Consider the following 17,798-nt stretch of genomic DNA (forward strand, 5'->3'; position numbering starts at 1 on the left):
TGAGCTGGAGCTGGGCCACCGAGCCAACACAGAAGAGAAACTGAAAGCAAAGCAGAGGGAATGCCCAGAGCCTGACCCGAGGGAAACCCGGGGCACAGCCCCTGCAGGATCACCAGATCTCTGCTGCTGGGAGCCCTAAATCCTGCTGGGAGCCCTAAATCCTGCTGGGAACCCCAAATCCTGCTGGGAACCCTAAATCCTGCTGGGAACCCCAAATCCTGCTGGGAGCCCTAAACCCTGCTGGGAACCCAAATCCTGCTGGGAACCCCAAATCCTGCTGGGAACCCTAAATCCTGCTGGGAACCCCAAATCCTGCTGGGAACCCTAAATCCTGCTGGGAGCCCTAAGTCCTGCTTGGAACCCCAAACCCTGCTGGGAACCCTGGAGGGAATGAAAGGAGGAATCTGGGACCACCTTGGAGGGAATGAGAGGAGGAACCTGGAGAACATCATTGAAAAAGGAAGAGAAGGAACCTGAGGATCACCTAGGAGGAAACGAGAGGAGGAACCTGGGGACCATCCTGGAGGAAATGAGAGAACAACCTGGGGACCATCCTGGAGGAAATGAGAGAACAAGCTGGGGACCATCCTGGAAAAACAGAGAGAAGGAACCTGGGGATCATCCTGGAAAAAGCAAGAGAAGTAACGAGGAGACCACCCTGGAGGAAATTAGAGGAGAAACCTGTGGACCATCCTGGAAGGAATGAAAGAAGGAACCTGGGGACCATCCTGGAGGGAACCAGAGAAGGAACCTGGGGATCACCCTGGAGGAAATTAGAGGAGGAACCTGGGGACCATCCTGGAGGGAACCAGAGGAGGAACCTGTGGACCATCCTGGAAGGAATGAAAGAAGGAACCTGGGGACCATCCTGGAGGGAACCAGAGGAGGAAGGCCCTGCTGGGCTCCATCTCCTTGCCCCGAGTCCTCCCTGCCTCCATCCCTCTCTCAGCGGCGGAAGGAGGGCAGACCAAAGCCTTTCCCAAGATCCGGAGTCCCTTTGTCCCGGGACAGGGTTTGGCGAGCAGCTCCGGCGTTTTTGGCGAGCGCAACCCGGGACCCAGCGCGGTGACGTCAGGTCCCCGGTCCCCGATAAGAGCTGTCCTTATCGCTCGGCTGCCCTTTGATGTGGCCGCCCAGGGCCGATCCCGCCGGGTCCCCGCGGCCCGGGGCACAAAGCCGCCCTTGAGGCCGGGCCGGGAGGTGCCCGTGGCCGGCGGAGGTCGGCGGATCAGAGCCGGCGCTGCCTCCCGGGATAAAAGCGGCAGCCCCGGCGGCCGTGCCCGGCTGCTGCCGCCTCCCGAGGGCTGCGGGGCACCATGAAGTGGCTGCCGGTGGTGCTGGCGTGTCTGCAGCTGGCGGAGGGGGCGGTCAGGTGGGTGAGAGGGCGGAGGAGGGAGAGCGGGGATGCGGAGATGCTGGGAGCGCGGGGGATGCACCGGGGGGCACGGAGCAGGGCAGGACCGGGGGATGGAGAGGTCCTGGGATAGGGAGAGATCCGGGGATGGGGAGAGATCCTGGGATGGGGAGAGATCCTGGGATGTGGAGAGCAGATCCTGGGGATGGAGAGATTCTGGGATGGAGAGATCCTGGGTGGGGAGATCCTGGGGATGGAGAGATCGGGGATGGAAATCTGGGGGGGAATCTGGGATGGGAGATCCTGGGATGAGAGACCTGGGATGGAGAGATCCTGGGATGGGAGAGATCGGGCTGGGAGATCCGGGAGGGGAGAGATCCTGGGATGGGGAGAGATCCTGGGATGTGGAGAGATCCTGGGGATGGAGAGATCCTGGGATGGGGAGAGATCCTGGGATGGGGAGAGATCCTGGGGATGGGGAGATCCTGGGATGGAGAGAGATCCTGGGGATGGAGAGAGATCTGGGGATGGAGAGATCCTGGGGATGGAGAGATCCTGAGAGGGCATGGAGAGATCCTGGGATGTGGAGAGCAGATCCTGGGATGTGGAGAGATCCTGGGGATGTGGAGAGCAGATCCTGGGGATGTGGAGATCCTGGGATGGGGAAAGATCCTGGGAGAGCATGGAGAGATCCTGGAGGATGGAGAGATCCTGGGATGTGGCGAGCAGTTCCTGAGGATCTGCAGAGCTCCTGTCACGTCTCAGATGAGCCCAGAGCACCGAGCCTTTGGAAACGCTGACATTTTCTTCTTTCCTGCTGCGTTCTGTCTCTGTCTGTGCAGGATCAGTCTGAGGAAAGGCCTGTCCATCCGGGACAGGATGAGGGCAGCTGGGGTGCTGGATGATTTCCTGAAGCACATCAAATACGATCCAGTGAAGAAATACCAGCCCAGCCAGGGCTCCGTGGTGAGGGAGCCCATAACCAACCACCTGGATGTGAGTGCCCTCCTGCCTGTCCTTCCTCCCTCCCAGCTGCCACAGCAATCTGGACACCCCTGAGCCTCCAGCAGTGAGAAACTGCTTTTTTGCCCACCCTTAAATTGCTTTTTTGCCCACCCTTAAATTGCTTTTTTGCCCACCCTTAAATTGCTTTTTTCCCTACCTTTAAATTGCTTTTTTCCCTACCCTTAAATTGCTTTTCCCCCCACCCTTAAGTTGTTTTCCCCCCACTCTTAAATTGCTTTTTTTACCCACTATTAAATCGCTTTTCTCCCCACCTTTAAATTGCTTTTCTCCCCACTTTTAAATTGCTTTCTCCCCACCTTTAAATCGCTTTTCTCCCCACTCTTAAATTGCTTTATCCCCCACTCTTAAATTGCTTTTTTCCCCACTCTTAAATTGCTTTTTTCCCCACTCTTTCAGCTTCTGTTTTGAGCCCCAAGGAAGTTTACCCCCAGCCACAAAGAGCCAGGCTTTTCTGTATGAAACAAACCCACAATAATTATTTAATATTTCATTTTTTTGGGGAGAGTAGAGGCAGGGTGAGAGCTCAGCCTGCTCCTGCCTGGCTGGGGGATGCCAGGAGGGATCTTGGTCTGTCCCTGAGCCCGTGGCCAATGAAAATTCCCTTTTTTTTTTCCCAGTCCTCCTACTTTGGGGAGATCAGCATCGGGGAGCCGCCCCAAAAGTTCCTGGTGCTTTTTGACACTGGCTCCTCCAACCTGTGGGTGCCCTCCACGGACTGCCAGAGTCCTGCTTGCTGTGAGTAGCCCAGGATGCCGTGGGCAGAGCCATTCCTGCTCCTAGGAGTAATTAGCGCTCACTAATTAGTACCAATCATCCCAGCACTGCGGGGCTCCAGGCTCTGAGCACCCCAGGATGGGTTTGGGTGCCACAGGTCCTTGTCCCTGTTCTTCCATGTCCTTCCCCTGTCACCTTGGGGACATCACAGTGCCAAAAAAATGACCCTGGGATGCTGATCTGGGGTTGCTGGTGCCTTCCTTGGGAAGCTCAGAGCCCTGGAATCCTCACAGCCATGCCAGGAATCTCAGGGGTGCTCCCTGGCCATCCCAGGAATCTTCTGGGTGCTCCCTGGCCATCCCAGGAATCTTCTGGGTGCTCCCTGGCCATCCCAGGAATCTTCTGGGTGCTCCATGGCCATCCCAATAATCTCAGGGGTGCTCCCTGATCATCCCAGGAGTCTCAGCTGTGTTCCATGGACATCCCAGCAATCTTCTGGGAACTCCCTGTCCCCATCCCCAGCACCTGGGAATTATCCCCGGGAGCATCCAGCAGTGAAATCACTGATGGAACATCCAGCAGTGACATCCCACTGCAGAACAGGGCCTGCTCCTTGGGGATTATCCCAGTGGGATTTCCAGCAGTGAAATCCCACTGATGGAGCTCCCAGCAGTGACATCCCAGTGCAGAACAGAAGTTGTTCCCTAGGGATTATCCCAATGGAACACCCAGCAGTGACATCCCACTGCAGAACAGAAGTTGTTCCCTAGGGATTATCCCAATGGAACACCCAGCAGTGACATCCCAGTGCAGCCCATGCCCAGGGCTTTCCCTCTTCTCCCTCCCCAGTCAACCACGCCAAGTTCCAGCCCAGTGCCTCGGCCACCTTCACCCCCAGGGGCCAGTCCTACAACGTGTCCTACGGCAGTGGCTCTGTCACCCTCGTGCTGGGCTCTGACACACTCAGGGTGAGTGTCCCCTGTGTCCCCCGTGCCACCCCCGCTGTGTCCTGGTGGGGACACCTGAGGGCTGATCTGTCCTGGCTTGCACTTGGACAAACCCTGGCAAAACGGATAAAAAAGTGTTTCCTGCCACCCTCGGCCACCAGCTGAGCTCTGGCTGGATTTTAACCCAAATCCTGGGGTTTTTCCCAATTTTCCCCTCTGCCCGGTGCTGTTGGCACCTCTGGAGCAGCAGCCCCTCTTCCCTGCAGATCCAGAGCATCACAGTGACCGAGCAGGAGCTGGGGCTGAGCCAGGCCGAGCCCACGCAGCCGTTCTACTTCGCAGCCTTCGATGGCATCCTGGGCATGGCCTTCCCCTCGCTGGCCATGGGGGGCACGGCCACGGCCCTGGGGGGCATGCTGGAGCAGAACCAGCTGGCTGAGCCCGTCTTCAGCTTCCACTTCTCACGGTGAGAGCCCCTCAGGGCGCTCTGCACGTCCTGGTGTCCCCTGTCTGCATGTCATGGTGTGCCCTGCATGTCCTGGTGTCCCCTGTCTGCATGTCATGGTGTCCCCTGCACGTCCTGGTGTCCCCTGAATGTGCCGGTGTCCCCTGTCTGCACATCCTGGTGTCCTCTGCACGTCCTGGTGTGCCCTGTCTGCATGTCCTGGTGTGCCCTGAATGTCCCGGTGCCCCCTGTCTGCATGTCCTGGTGTGCCCTGCATGTCCTGGTGTCCCCTGTCTGCACATCCTTGTGTCCTCTGTGTGTCCTGGTGTCCCCTGCCCTCAATTCCTGGCGTCCCCTGCATGTTGTGGTGTTCCTTACCTTCACATCCTGGTGTCCCCTGCCTGCATGTCCTGGTGTCTCTCGTGTCCTGGTGTCCCCTACCTTCACATCCTGGTGTCCACTGTCTGCATGTTCTTGCGTCCCCTGCGTGTCCTGGTGTCCCCTGCCCTCACATTGTGGTGTCCCCTGCATGTTGTGGTGTCCCCTGCCTGCACATCCTGGTGTCCCCATCCCTCGTGTCCTGGTGTCCCCTACTTTCACATCCTGGTGTCCTCTCCCTGCCCTCACGTCCTGCTGTCCCCTGCCCTCACGTCCTGCTCTCCCCTGCCCTCACATTGTGGTGTCCCCTGCCCTCCCATCCTGGTGTCCCCTACCTTCACATCCTGGTGTCCCCTACCTTCACATCCTGGTGTCCTCTCCCTGCCCTCACACCCTGCTGTCCCCTGCTGCCCCCTGAGGGTCCCTCGGGGATCCCCCCCCTCTCCACCCACCCCCTCTCACCCCAGGCTCTCCTGATCTCTGCTGCTGGGGCTCTGTTTTCCCACAGCCAGCCCACCTTCGAGTTCGGGGGAGAGCTCATCCTGGGGGGCGTGGACCCTCAGCTCTTCCAGGGGGACATCACCTGGGCACCGGTGACACAGAGGCTCTACTGGCAGGTGGCCCTGGAGGAGTGAGTGGTGTTTGCACCTCTGGCCGTCACCCCCCGGTTCAGCTGCTGCTTTGCAGGGCTCCAGGCTCCCTGCTTTGCCTTTAGGGGTGCCCAAAGCCACGTCCTTGTCCCCGCTGTCCTCCCAGGGTTGCCACCGGGCAGTCAGTGACCAGCTGGTGCAGCCAGGGCTGCCAGGCCATCGTGGACACGGGGACATTTCTGCTGACCGTGCCCCAGCAGTACATCGAGAGCATCCTGGAGGCCCTGGGAGCCCAGGAGACCAGCTATGGGGTGAGTGTGGGGGTTTTGGGGGGGCCTGCACGGGAGTCAGAGCTCTGGGCTCCACCAGGTCCCACAAAACTCAGGGGGCACCTGCAGGAAAAGGGACTGCAGGGGTGACATCAGGCTGAGAAAGGTGGGGATGCTCAGGGGAAGAGAGCATTGTGTGGAAACCTCACAGCCCGTTCCAGGATCAGAAGGGGCTGCAGTGAAGCCAGAGAGGGACCTGGGACAAGGGCCTGGAGTGACAGGACAAGGGGCAATGGGTTCAGATTGAAAGGGAGGAAATTCAGGGTTGATTCAGGGAAGGAATTCCTCCCTGTGAGCGTGGGGAGGGGTTGGGGTGGATGTCCCAGAGCAGCTGTGGCTGTGCCACCCCTGGCAGTGTCCCAGGCCAGGCTGCAGCACCCTGGGGCAGTGGAGCTGTCCCTGCCACGGCAGGGGTGGCACTGGGTGATTTAAATCCCCTTCCCACCCAAACCTCTCCGTGATCCTGCAGTGTGGCGCTGCCAGGGGCAGGGCGTTTGTCCCCCCATGTCCCCTGAGGCCGTGTCCCTGTCCCCTCAGTACGCAGTGGACTGCAGTGACACCCAGAGCATGCCCCCCCTCACCTTCGGCATCGGCGGCGCTCGGCTGGCGCTCTCCCCGTCCGCCTACGTCCTGAACGTACGTCTGGGATCCACACCCACATCCCACCGGGCTCCGCGGACACCGGGGACATTCCCAGGGCTCCCAGGGCTCCCAGGGCTCCGGGGACATCCCCAGGGCTCCCAGGGCTCCTGAGGCACCGGGGACATCCCCAGGGCTCCCAGGGCTCCGCGGACACCGGGGACATCCCCAGGGCTCCCAGGGCTCCCAGGGCTCCGGGGACATCCCCAGGGCTCCCAGGGCTCCGTGGGCACTGGGGACATCCCCAGGGCTCCCAGGGCTCCGTGGGCACTGGGGACATCCCCAGGGCTCCCAGGGCTCCCAGGGCTCCGGGGACATCCCCAGGGCTCCGTGGCACCGGGGACATCCCTAGGGCTCCCAGGGGAGTACTGGGGACATCCCCAGGGCTCCCAGGGTTCCACAGCTACCGGGGACATCCCCAGGGCTCCTGAGAATTCCCCAAGGCTCCGCGGGCACCGGGAACATCCCCAGGGCTCCCAGGGTTCCCTGAGTACTGGGAACATCCCCAGGGCTCCCAGGGTTCCTGAGGCACAGGGAACATCCTGAGGGTTCATGAGAATTCCACAGGGCTCCACGGGTACTGGGGACATCCCCAGGGTTCCCAGGGTTCCTGAGGCACTGGGAACATCCCGAGAGTTCCAAGAGTTCCCTAGGTATCAGGAACATCCCCAGGGTTCCTGAGGCACTGGGAACATCCTGAGAGTTCCTGAGAATTCCACAGGGCTCCACGGGCACCGGGGACATCCCCAGGGTTCCTGAGGCACCAGGAATATCTGCAGGCACCAGGAACATCCCGAGAGTTCCTGAGGGTTCCCTGGGTACCGGGAACATCCTGAGAGTTCCTGAGAATTCCTGAGGCACTGGGAACATCCCGAGAATTCCCGGGGCACTAGGAACATCCTGAGAATTCCCAAGGCACTGGGAACATCCCGAGAATTCCTGGGGTATCAGGAACATCCTGAGAATTCCCAAGGCACCAGGAACATCCCGAGCATTCCCAAGGCCCCGGGAAGAGCCCGTAGCTCCGTGGCCAGCAGCGCTGCTCCCCCTGTGCTGCTGGAGGTGCTGACCCCCCCATTTTTCCCCCTCCAGAGCAATGGCTACTGCACCCTGGCCATCGAGGCCACCTACCTGCCCTCCCAGGATGGGCAGCCCCTCTGGATCCTGGGAAACGTTTTCCTGAAGGAATATTACACCATCTTCGACATGGCCAACAGCCGCGTGGGCTTCGCCCTCTCGGCCTAGAGGAAGCAAATTCCAGCCCCTCTCCCGGCTCAGGGGGTGACACAGCATTCCCAGGGACATTTCTGCCCCTTCCCATCCCCATCCCTCGGGATTTGTGCGCCCACGGATCCTGTAACAAATAAACCCTGCCACCCCAAACGGTCTCTGAGCTCCTGGGTTTGTGGGGAGCAGCCTGAGGGGTTCCCTGGCTCACAATTCCCTGCTCCAGCAAGGTAAGTGCTGGGATGAGCTGGGATAAATCCCCAGGGAGGGGCAGTCCCCACCTCCACCCCTCGGGAAACCTCAGAGGGGAAGCTCCCGAGCCTCCCTGCAGCTGGGAAAGCTCTGCCAAAGCCCTGAGGTGTGTCCAGGAGGGAATCCTGTGGCTGTGAGGTGAGTCAGGACACCCAAATGACCCCAGAGGCCTGAAGTGGGGCTGGAAAACTGCACTGGAATATCGGGAATTGGGAGCAGGTGTGGCCCAAGGGGATGGGGAACACCCCGGGCAGGGGGAAGTTGGGTGACCCCGCTGTTTCCAGAATTTCTCAGAAGTTCTTTATCACCAGAGCTGAGTCACGACCCCCAAATGACCCCTGAGCCCTGAAACGGAGCTGCTCAGCCTGGAAAACCGCACTGGAATATCGGGAATTGGGAGCAGGTGTGGCCCAAGGGGATGGGGAACACCCCGGGCAGGGGGAGGATGGGTGACCCCGCTGTTTCCCAGAGTTTCTGAGAAGTTCTTTATCACCAGGGCTGAGTCACGACCCACAAATGACCCCTGAGCCCTGAAAAAAGCCTGGGAAAACCGCACTGGAATACCGGGAATTGAGGGGAGGTGTGGCCCGAGGGGATGGGGACACCCCGGGCAGGGGGAGGATGGGTGACCCCGCTCTCTCCCAGCACCCAGAGTAGTTTTTGAGTTTTTTAGCAGTTCACCCAGAGTCGGTTTTGAGTTTTTTAGCAGTTCTTTATCGCCGGAGCTCCCTCTCTGATGCGTTCCCGGCTCTGTCACCTCCCGGGGGAAGAACACAAAGTGCTCCGAGCTTTGACTCAAAATATTGACACAGGCTGAGACCGAGAAAATATTGAGCTCCCTGAGACCGAGATTGGGCGGGGAAGGGCATTCCTCATCCTCCTCCTCCTCCTCTTCCTCCTCCTGCTCCCTTTGGAATGGGAATTTTCTGCTGGAAACAGGATGGTGGCGGCCAGCAAAGGCTGACCACGTCCCTCTGCTCTTTGCTGTCCCCTTTGCTCCCCGCAGGACCTGCCCAGGCCAAGGCAGAGCCATCAGGAACCTCGTGGGGATTTCCCGAGCTTCTGAAGATTCCCAGCATCATTCCATGGCCAAAAGTTTGGATGGAAGCTGCCAGCAGGTCTGCGGGCACCTGGGACGCTCCTGCCCATTCCCAGAACACCAGCAGCAGGAATTTCCACTTGCTGGAAGGGGCGTGTGTGGCTGTGCCTTTGTTTTCCGGAAAGCTGGGGCTGAAGGCGGGAGAAAAATCCTTTAATTGGGTGATAACGGCGGCGTTTGGCTTTTAATCGGTGTCCGTGCTTGGTCTGGGGGTCAGGAGGGACATCGGGGTGGATGTGGGGACATCAGGGTGGATGTGGGGACATCGCCCCCCGGCCAGGGCCACAAACAGCTGGAGGATCGCGGTGCAAGGAGGGGTAAAACCCTGGGGTGAGGAGCTCCGTGAGCCCCGTGTGATCCCAGCCCAAAGGGATGCAGGATCCTGGTGCTAAGGGATGTAGGATGATGGTCCGAAGGGATTTAGGATTGTGGTCCAAAGGGATTTAGGATCGTGGTCCAAAGGGATTTAGGATCCTGGTGCAAGGAGCTCCACGATCCCCCTGTCTTCCTAATCCAAAGGGATGCACCATCCTGGTTCATGGGACTGCACAACCCCAACACAGCGCTGCCTTCACCTCCCACCCCGTCCCTCCTCTCCCGACCCGTTTTTGGGGTGGAAACAGCCACTTTGGAGGAGAAAACAAACATTTTTGGGGAGGACGCCCCCCTGTTTCAGGGCAGGAAAGCGCCAAGCCCAAACTCCCGCCGTGGCCGGGCGGGGACTACAAGTCCCGGCAGGCGCGGACTGCAGCTCCCGGCGTGCCCGGGGCCGGCGGAGCGCAGCGAGGGCAGCGGAACGGGCCGCGCCGGGCCGGGCGGGCGCTGCTGCTGCCCTCCCTCGGCACGGGGCCGAGCCGGGCCGAGCCGAGCCCAACCGGGCCGGACTGCGCCGAGCCGAGCGGAGGAGCCCGACAGAACCGAGCCGGGACGAGCAGAACCGAGTGGAGCCGAACTGAGCCGAGGAGTCGAATCGAGCGCTGCCGAACCGAGCCGAGCGGGGCCGAACTGAGCTGAGCAGAGCCGAGGAGCCGAGCCGAGTTGGGCCGAGCATAGCCGAGCGAGCCCGAACAGACCCGAACCGAGCCGAGCGTAGCCGAACGGGTTCGAACCGAGCCGAGGGGCCGAACCGAACCGTGCCGAGAGCAGCCGAGCGAGGCCGAGCAAACCCGAGCGGAGCCGAACCACTTCGTTTCCTCGCCGTTCCCCACGGGTGAGTGCGGGGCCGGGGGTCCCGGGGGTCCCCGGGGACGGGAGGGGGGCTCGGCAGCCGCGCAGCGGGACCCCCTCGGCTCGGAGCCCACCTTGTTGGGGTGCTGGGGAGGTGTTGGGGTGCTCCCCCCCCGTCCTGCGCCATCCCGGGGCGCTTTGAACTCGGAGTTGTTTTATTTCCCCTTCTTTTGCTGTAAATAATCGCCCCCCCGCCCCTCCGTGTCTCCCTCGCCCCCGGGAGCGGCCCTCGGGACGTTCCAGCGCGGCTGCTGCGGGGTTTTGGGGGTCTCCAGCAGCTCGTCCCGGTGCCCTCTCCCAAAAACCGGCGGTGCCGGGGGCTGTGAGACCCCCGGCAGGTCGGGGGGACCTGGCCGGGTCGCCGTTCCCATCGGGAACCCCCCCGAACACGGTGCTCCACCCCTGGGGAAACTGAGGCACGGATGCTCCTGGGGGTCCTCGGCATCCCCCGCTTTGGGGGACGCCAAGTGGGGACCCCCCTTGGGGTCTGAAAAGATGGGAAAATTGGGGTACCAAGTGTCACACTTGGCTTTTAGGGGGGTCACCGAGAGGACACACAGCGTGTCCCCCCCTCCTGGGGAAATCTGGGGGGAATAGAGGGGGCTGCCCCGGACGGATTAATTAATTACATTCATGAATTAATTACGAGGCAGGAAAGGATTACGCAGCCCCCAGAGCTTGGGGCAGTCAGATGATGGGGGAAATTTCCTTAAAAAAAAAAAACAAAAAAAACCAACAAAACCAACCCGGAAAAAAAAAAAAAAAAAGAATAGAAACACGAAGAAAATCTGGTGGTTATTGTGCTGGTGTCAGATAAATAAATAAACCGGTGCGAGTCCGGGGAAAGCAGGGCACGCTTCCAGGAATCCCGGCGTGTTCCCCCCCTTGGGGCACGGGGGGAGTTGGTGTTTTTTATATAACAGAGTCCGGCAGGCAGCGAAGGGACGCTTTGGGGGGGTTATTTTTTCTTCCCCCCCCCTTCTCTCTACTTCCCTGCCATGTTTGCTTGGCTTCATGCACGGCTGCTCCGGCCCGAGCCGGGCGTGGGGCTGGTTTCTCCCAGCCTGCTCCTGCTCACCTGCTGCAGGAGGGTGGAAAAGCCAGCTGGGGAAGGGTGGGAATTCGGGATGGGGGTGGGTTTGGGGGGGAACAGCCCGATTTGGGGAGGGGCAGCACGTGGAGGTGTTTTCCGAAGGATGCTGGGTTGGTTTCCTGAGGGATTCTGGGTTCTCTTCCCGAGGGATGCCGGCCCCGCGTGTTTTGTGTTTTCCGAGGGATCTGCCCGCCCTTATCAGTAGGAAACTGCAAACTGCAGGGCGGGGTGGAGCTGCTGGATGGGGCCATCCAGCATCCGGGTGTTTGGGATGGAGCCCTGAGCCCAGCCAGGGGATTTAGATTTTATTGCTTTTTCCACTCTGCACTTGTGTGTTCCTGGCCCCCCCTGCCCTGCCCTGTTTTCCTGGAAGTGCTGGAAGGGGAATGGGAAGAGCCCCTTGGGATGATGGGGGGTCACCAGAGCAAGGGGGGGACATTCCCAGGGCTCAGGGTGGGGTGGCCTGAGCAGCACAAAAAACAGGGAAATGGGTTTTTTGGGGGGTGTGTCCCCCTCCAAAAATCCACAGTGCTGAGGGTAAAAACATCCTCGTGTCGTGGGGTGTTGGGGGTCTGGTGTGATGGGGTCTCATCCCTGGATTTGATGTTTGTCCCTCCTTTCCTGGGGTGTAGACGGCAGGGATGGAGCTGCCACAGCCCTGTCCCCTCTGTGGGGACAGGAACTCCCATCTGGAGTTTTTTGGGGTGGTTTGAGAGGGGCTGGGCTTGCCCCAAGGGAGCTGTTTTGTCAGTGCCCTGTGCGGGGTTATCCCACATCCCAGAGAAAGAGGAAGCGGGCAGGGGCCAGCAGCAGTGTCCTGTGCTGGGGGTGGCAGCTCTGTGACAACTTCCCAGACCCCAGTTTGCTGTTGGGGACCCCGGGAGGACCCCAGGGAGCCCCATCAAAGAGCAGAGGGTGCCCAGAGGTGCCAGGTGTGCTGTCACCTCCCTGTGGTGGCACCACCTCCGTGAGCTGTTCCAAGCTACCTGGGGTCACTCTGGTGGCTCTGTGGCCCTTGTCACCAGCTCTGTGACACTTGGGGGGGGTCAAAGGGGAGGTGTCTCCCTGACCACACAGGGATTTTGTGCTCGTCTTTTTTTCCTCTCGCTGGCAGGGAAGAGCCCCCATGGCTCTTCCCTCATCCCTCCCAAATTCCTGTCCCTCCTCCTGGCACCTGGCTGGTGCTCGGAGCAGGTTTTCCCTGCGGATTTGCCTGCACGTCAGGGCTCCCCTGAGGTGGAATTCCCAGGAATTCCCAGGAATGGCGGAGTCCTGTGCTCCAGGATGGGCTCTGGGTGCTGCTCCTCACCTTCCTGGGAGGCTGAGAAAACCGGGAATGGGGGATGCTCCATCCCTGGGGGCCCAGGGGCAGGTCTGGGGGGGTTTGGGGAGGTCTGTGCTGCAGGAGCGTTGGGATGGGCACCGTGGGATGATCTGGGTGGGATCACCCGGCTGGGAGGGCTCAAGGTGTCCCCGATGTCCCTACAGGTTGTGCCACCTTATCTTGAAAGCCTCTTCTAGGAATCGCCCCCGGGGCTTTGTCACCTTTCCTCGGAGCACTTTTGGCTCCAGACAAACTCCCCACACCCTGAGCTCCCCTCCTTTGGTTAAACGGGTGCAAATTCCGGATCAACCTGAAATTCCCAGCGTGGGGATGGCCGGGGGGGGGTTCTTGGAGCCTCAGGGACCAGCGAGGGCAGCAGAGCTGGCTCCTGCCCAGGATTTCGGAGGGGGTGGGAATATTTTGGAGGAAATGAGGAATGGGCTGTGCCCACCTGGCACACCCTGCTGCCAGATTGCTGCCAGGTGAGGAGGGAGCTGCCTGCCAGCAGGTTTGGCTGAGCATTTTGGGCAGGCAAAGGAGAAATCCCAGCTGGGTGGGAATAAAAACCTCCGAGCTCCTGCAGGGCTCCAACCGGAGCAACGTGCCCAGGAGAGGAGGCACCGTGCCAGTCCAGGGGCTGGGCTGGCAGCAGGGGCTCCCCGGGGAGCAGTTTGACCTTCAGGGAGCAGGAAAAGCTCCGGGCAGAGCCTGGCACAAAGGAGGGCACAGCACCAACCCCTCCGGAGCGGGTGAGCGGCGCTGGGTGGGCACGGGAGGGGATGCCAGGGGGGCATGGCATGGCCAGGGCTGGTTTGGGAGGGCAAGGCAGGGGCTGTCCCCAATTTGTTTATTTATTCCTGGGGCCTGGTTACACGAGCTCTGCCTCCCCCGAGGCTCAGGGCTGGGTGCTGGGGGCTGGACATGGCGTATTTATAAATATTACATCCTTGCAGCAGCATGGGGCTGGGAGGGAGGCGGTGCTGAGAGCGCCTCTGGCTCTGGGAGGGGGGACAGGGGGTGGCCGTTGTCACCTTGTGCTGGTGGCAGGTGGCACCGTGAGCTTGGGGGGCGCCTGGAGCTCCTGGGCTGGTTCTGTCGAGCATCACCACTTTTGGGTGGTTTATTTCCACTTTCTGAGGTGTTTTCTCCCCACTTTTTGGGTAGATTTATTCCCACTTTTTGGGGTGGTTTCTCCCCACTTTGTGGGGTGATTTCTCCCCACTTTGTGGGGTGATTGTTCCCCACTTTCTGAAGTGATTTTTTCCCACTCTCTGGGCTGATTTCTCCCCCCTTTTCTGTGCTGATTTCTCCCCCATTTCTGGAATGATTTCTCCCCCATTTCTGGGATGATTTCTCCCCCCTTTCCGGGATGATTTCTCCACCTTTCTGTGCTGATTTCTCCCCCCCTTTTCTGGGATGATTTCTCCCCCCCTTTTCTGGGATGATTTCTCCCCCGCCTTTTCTGGGATGATTTCTCCCCTTTTCTAGGATGATTTCCCCCCCTTTCCTGGGTGATTTCTCCGCCATTTCTGGGTGATTTCTCCCCCCTTTTTAGGTATTTCTCCCCCCATTTCTGGCTGATTTCTCCCCCTTGCTGGTTTCTAGGGTTTTGGGGCGGGTGGCAGTGCTGTCCCAGCCCCCTGGAGCTCTGTCTGCCCGCCTGGTGACCAGCAGGATGATTCCTGTGCATCCCTGATCTCTCATTTACACCTTTCTTCCCAAAGGCCAACACCCAAATCTCCCGGAGTGACCCCGGGCCGAGCTTTTCCTTCTCTCCCACCTCTCCCTTCCCTCCTTTCCCGGGATGTGCAGCAGGACCTGGAGCCTGCCCGTGCCTGCCAAGGTCACCGCGGTCCCCTCCTCTGTCCCGATTAATCACTCAGCCCATCCTCCTGCCTGTTCACACTTTTATTTTTAATTGCTGCCCTGGAGGGGGGCAGGGGCTGTGAATTCCCAGCCCGGGCAGTCGGGCAGTGATGTTTCCATTATTTTGGAGGCTCTGACCCCTCTTTTGGGGGGTCCCTTTGCCTCTCCCTGCCCCCAAACCTGGCTGGGAGATGCCAACCTCCCTCTGCCATGCCCGGCTGGGTGATGCTCTGCAGCCATCCCTGGGCTGTGTGGGATTTTTGGGGGTGAAATAGACAATTTTGGGGATGGAGAGACACCAGAGCAAGGCTGTGTGTGTGTTATTAACCCCTTAATGGCTGCCAAGCCCAGCTGGGCTCTCCTGCCCACACCTTGGCACCACCAAGGGGGTTTTTGTAGGGTTTTTAAATTCCACCCAATTTAAAAATTCCTTTGGTGACACAAAGGATCAGGGCCTGGTGCTTCTCCCTCCACCAACTCCCTGAGCCCTCCTGGGTGTGCCAGGCTCACCTGGCTGTTTGGGGCCAGCCCTGGTCATGTTTTTTTTTTTTTTTTTTTCCCTGTGGGATCCCTCAGCCCTTTCCAGGGAAAACATTTGGCCTCTGACCCAGCGCCTGTTAACAACGTCCAGCTCCACGTTGCTGACATGCCGGGGCTAAAAACAGCCCTGGTGAGTCAGTGCCTCGCTGCTGCTGTCAACTGACCCCGGGCTGGCTCTGCCAAGCCCCTCCTCTGCCTGCTCCTCCTGCAGGGCTGCGGGCTCGGGATGTGGGGAGGGAGCCCCTGGATGGGGCTGGGATGGTTCCTGGAGTGACAGGAATTCTGATCCTGGGTGGAAGGAGCCCCTGGATGGGGCTGGGATGGTTCCTGGAGTGACAGGAATTCTGATCCTGGGTGGAATGAGCCCCTGGATGGGGCTGGGATGGCTCCTGGGGTCACAGGGACTCTGATCCTGGGTGGAAGGAGCCTCTGGATGGTGTTGGGATGGTTCCTGGAGTGACAGGAATTCTGATCCTGGGTGGAAGGAGTCTGTGGATGGGGCTGGGATGGTTCCTGGGAGTGACAGGAATTCTGATCCTGGGTGGAAGGAGCCTCTGGATGGGGTTGGGATGGTTCCCAGGGATCCCACACAGCTCCTGGGGTGACAGGGACTTTGATCTTGTGGGGAAGGAGCCCCTGGATGGGGCTGGGATGGTTCTCAGGGATCGCACACAGCTCCTGGGATGGCTCCTGGGGTCACAGGGACTCTGATCCTGGGTGGAAGGAGCCTCTGATGGGGCTGGGATGGCTCCTGGAGTGACAGGAATTCTGATCCTGGGTGGAAGGAGCCCCTGGATGGGGCTGGGATGGTTCTCAGGGATCGCACACAGCTCCTGGGATGGCTCCTGGGGTCACAGGGACTCTGATCCTGGGTGGAAGGAGCTCCTGGATGGGGTTGGGATGGCTCCTGGGGTCTCAGGAATTCTGATCCTGGGTGGAATGAGTTTGTGGATGGAGCTGGGATGGTTCCTGGGGTCACAGGAACTCTGATCTTGTGGGGAAGGAGCCCCTGGATGGGGCTGGGATGGTTCCCAGGGATCCCACACAGCTCCTGGGATGGTTCCAGGGGTCACAGGGACTCTGGTCCTGGGTGGAAGGAGCCCCTGGATGTGGCTGGGGCACACATGGGGTGGTTTGGACGCGTGGCAAGGTGACAGCTTGGTGACATCAGAACAAACCCTGGGCTGGGGTCCCTTGTGCTCCCTCCCTGCCACCCCTGGGTTTGAAAACCAAAAACGAGGAAGGAAAGAAGGAAGGAAGGAAGGGGAGGCTGGGCCAGCCCATGGCGAGCAGCAAAGCTGTTCTCACTTCTTTCTTCTCCTTTTCCCTCTCTCTGCCCCTCAGTTCCCAGCCCCGCTGGGCTCTGGGTGGGTGATGTCCCTGCTGTCCCCCTGCTGTCCCCCTGCTGTCCCCAGCCCAGCTGGGTGATGTCCCTGCCCTGTCCCCTGCTGTCCCCAGCCCCCCTGGGTGTTGTCCCTGCCCTGTCCCCCTGCTGTCCCCTGCCCCACTGAGCTCTGGGTGGGTGATGTCCCTGCCCTGTCCCCTGCTGTCCCCTGCTGTCCCCTGTCCCTCCCAAAGCCTCTCATTGATTTTTCCGCTCGTGAACGGCCCCGATCGAGCTGGAAGTGAAGCCCAGCAGGGCCTGGCGCTGTGGCTTTGGGGGTTCTCATCACTCCCCGTTCTCACAGGGGTGGCAGGAGGCGTGTGGCACCCGGCAGGGCTGGCAGGCACGCGGTGCCACCTCCCCCGGTGCCACCTCCCTGGCAGGGTAACGCGATCCCCGTGCCTAAATCTGGAGAAGCCTCTGGGGCAGTTTGGGTGCCCGGGGACGCTGCTGTGCCTCCTGCAGGTGCTGTGTCCCTTCAGGTGGCACTGCCAGCTCTAGGGCAGGGCTCTGTCCCCAGCCGGGTTGCGGGGCAGTGCCCGATGTCCCCTCCAGCACCCCCGTGTCACCGCGGGGCTGAGGGACAGCTCGGGGCTCTGTCCCCTCCTGGGGGCTCTGGGATCCTCCAAATGGAGCCACCCCCGAGAGCCAGCGGGATTCCTGCTGGTATCACACCCCGGAGGGAGAGCGAGGAGGGGCCAGGGATAACCAGGAATAACCAGAATTAATCAGGAATAACCAGGAATAAATAACCAGAGATAGCCTGAAATAAATAACCAGAATAACTAGAATAATAAATAACCAAAAATATAACCAGGAATAAATAACCAGGAATAACCATAACCAGAATAACCAGAAATAAAATAACCAGCTGAATAAAACTGGAAAATACCAGAAATAAATAACCAGAATAACCAGAAATATAACCAGTAAATAACCATAAATAAGCAGGAATAACCAGAAAGAAATAACTAGGAATAACCAGAAATAAATGACCAGAATAACCAGGAATAACCAAAAATGAATAACCAGGAATAACCATAAATAAATAACCATAATGAGCAGGAATGACCAGAAAGAAACAAACAGAAATAACCAGAAATAAATGACCAGGAATAACCATGAATAAATAATCAGGAATAACCAGAAATAAATACCAGGAATAACCAGGATAACCAGGAATAACCATAAATAACCATAAATAAATAAGCAGGAATAACCAGGAATAAATGACCAGAATTAACCAGGAATAAATGACCAGAATTAACCAGGAATAACCGTGGTGCTGAGCAGCACAGGCACATTTGGAAGGGAGATGCATTCCCTGGCTCCTTCCCCACCGTGGGGCTGGGGCTGCAGCCTGG

General features: G+C 59.5%; 2 protein-coding genes across 17 annotated transcripts in view; both read left to right on the forward strand.

The window, feature by feature from the left end:
* The first annotated feature begins 92 nt into the window (after nt 1-92).
* On the forward strand, nt 93-9,706 carry PGC (progastricsin). 3 transcript variants are annotated; one of them, XM_050985184.1, is made up of 10 exons: nt 96-1,372; nt 2,197-2,350; nt 2,998-3,115; nt 3,944-4,062; nt 4,308-4,507; nt 5,373-5,495; nt 5,621-5,765; nt 6,321-6,419; nt 7,515-8,304; nt 8,908-9,706. In XM_050985184.1, exons 1-9 carry the CDS (start codon nt 1,317-1,319, stop codon nt 7,665-7,667), a joined length of 1,167 nt encoding a protein of 388 aa, XP_050841141.1. In that variant the 5' UTR covers nt 96-1,316; the 3' UTR covers nt 7,668-8,304; nt 8,908-9,706. The 3 variants fall into 3 exon arrangements, with proteins under 3 accessions (XP_050841143.1, XP_050841141.1, XP_050841142.1); XM_050985186.1 differs by lacking the exon at nt 5,373-5,495 and having other exon boundaries at nt 93-1,372; XM_050985185.1 differs by lacking the exon at nt 6,321-6,419 and having other exon boundaries at nt 177-1,372.
* Nucleotides 9,707-9,835: 129 nt separating this feature from the next.
* Nucleotides 9,836-17,798, forward strand: part of TFEB (transcription factor EB) — an 18,101-nt gene continuing 10,138 nt past the window's right edge. For all 14 annotated transcript variants that reach the window (XM_050985169.1, XM_050985170.1, XM_050985175.1 and 11 more), the window contains exon 1: nt 9,836-10,210. The gene's annotated coding sequence lies outside the window, so the exon portion shown is untranslated. The remainder of the gene's footprint in view (nt 10,211-17,798) is intronic.

This window comes from Serinus canaria, chromosome 26 (assembly GCF_022539315.1).
Source record: "Serinus canaria isolate serCan28SL12 chromosome 26, serCan2020, whole genome shotgun sequence".
NCBI lineage: Eukaryota > Metazoa > Chordata > Aves > Passeriformes > Fringillidae > Serinus > Serinus canaria.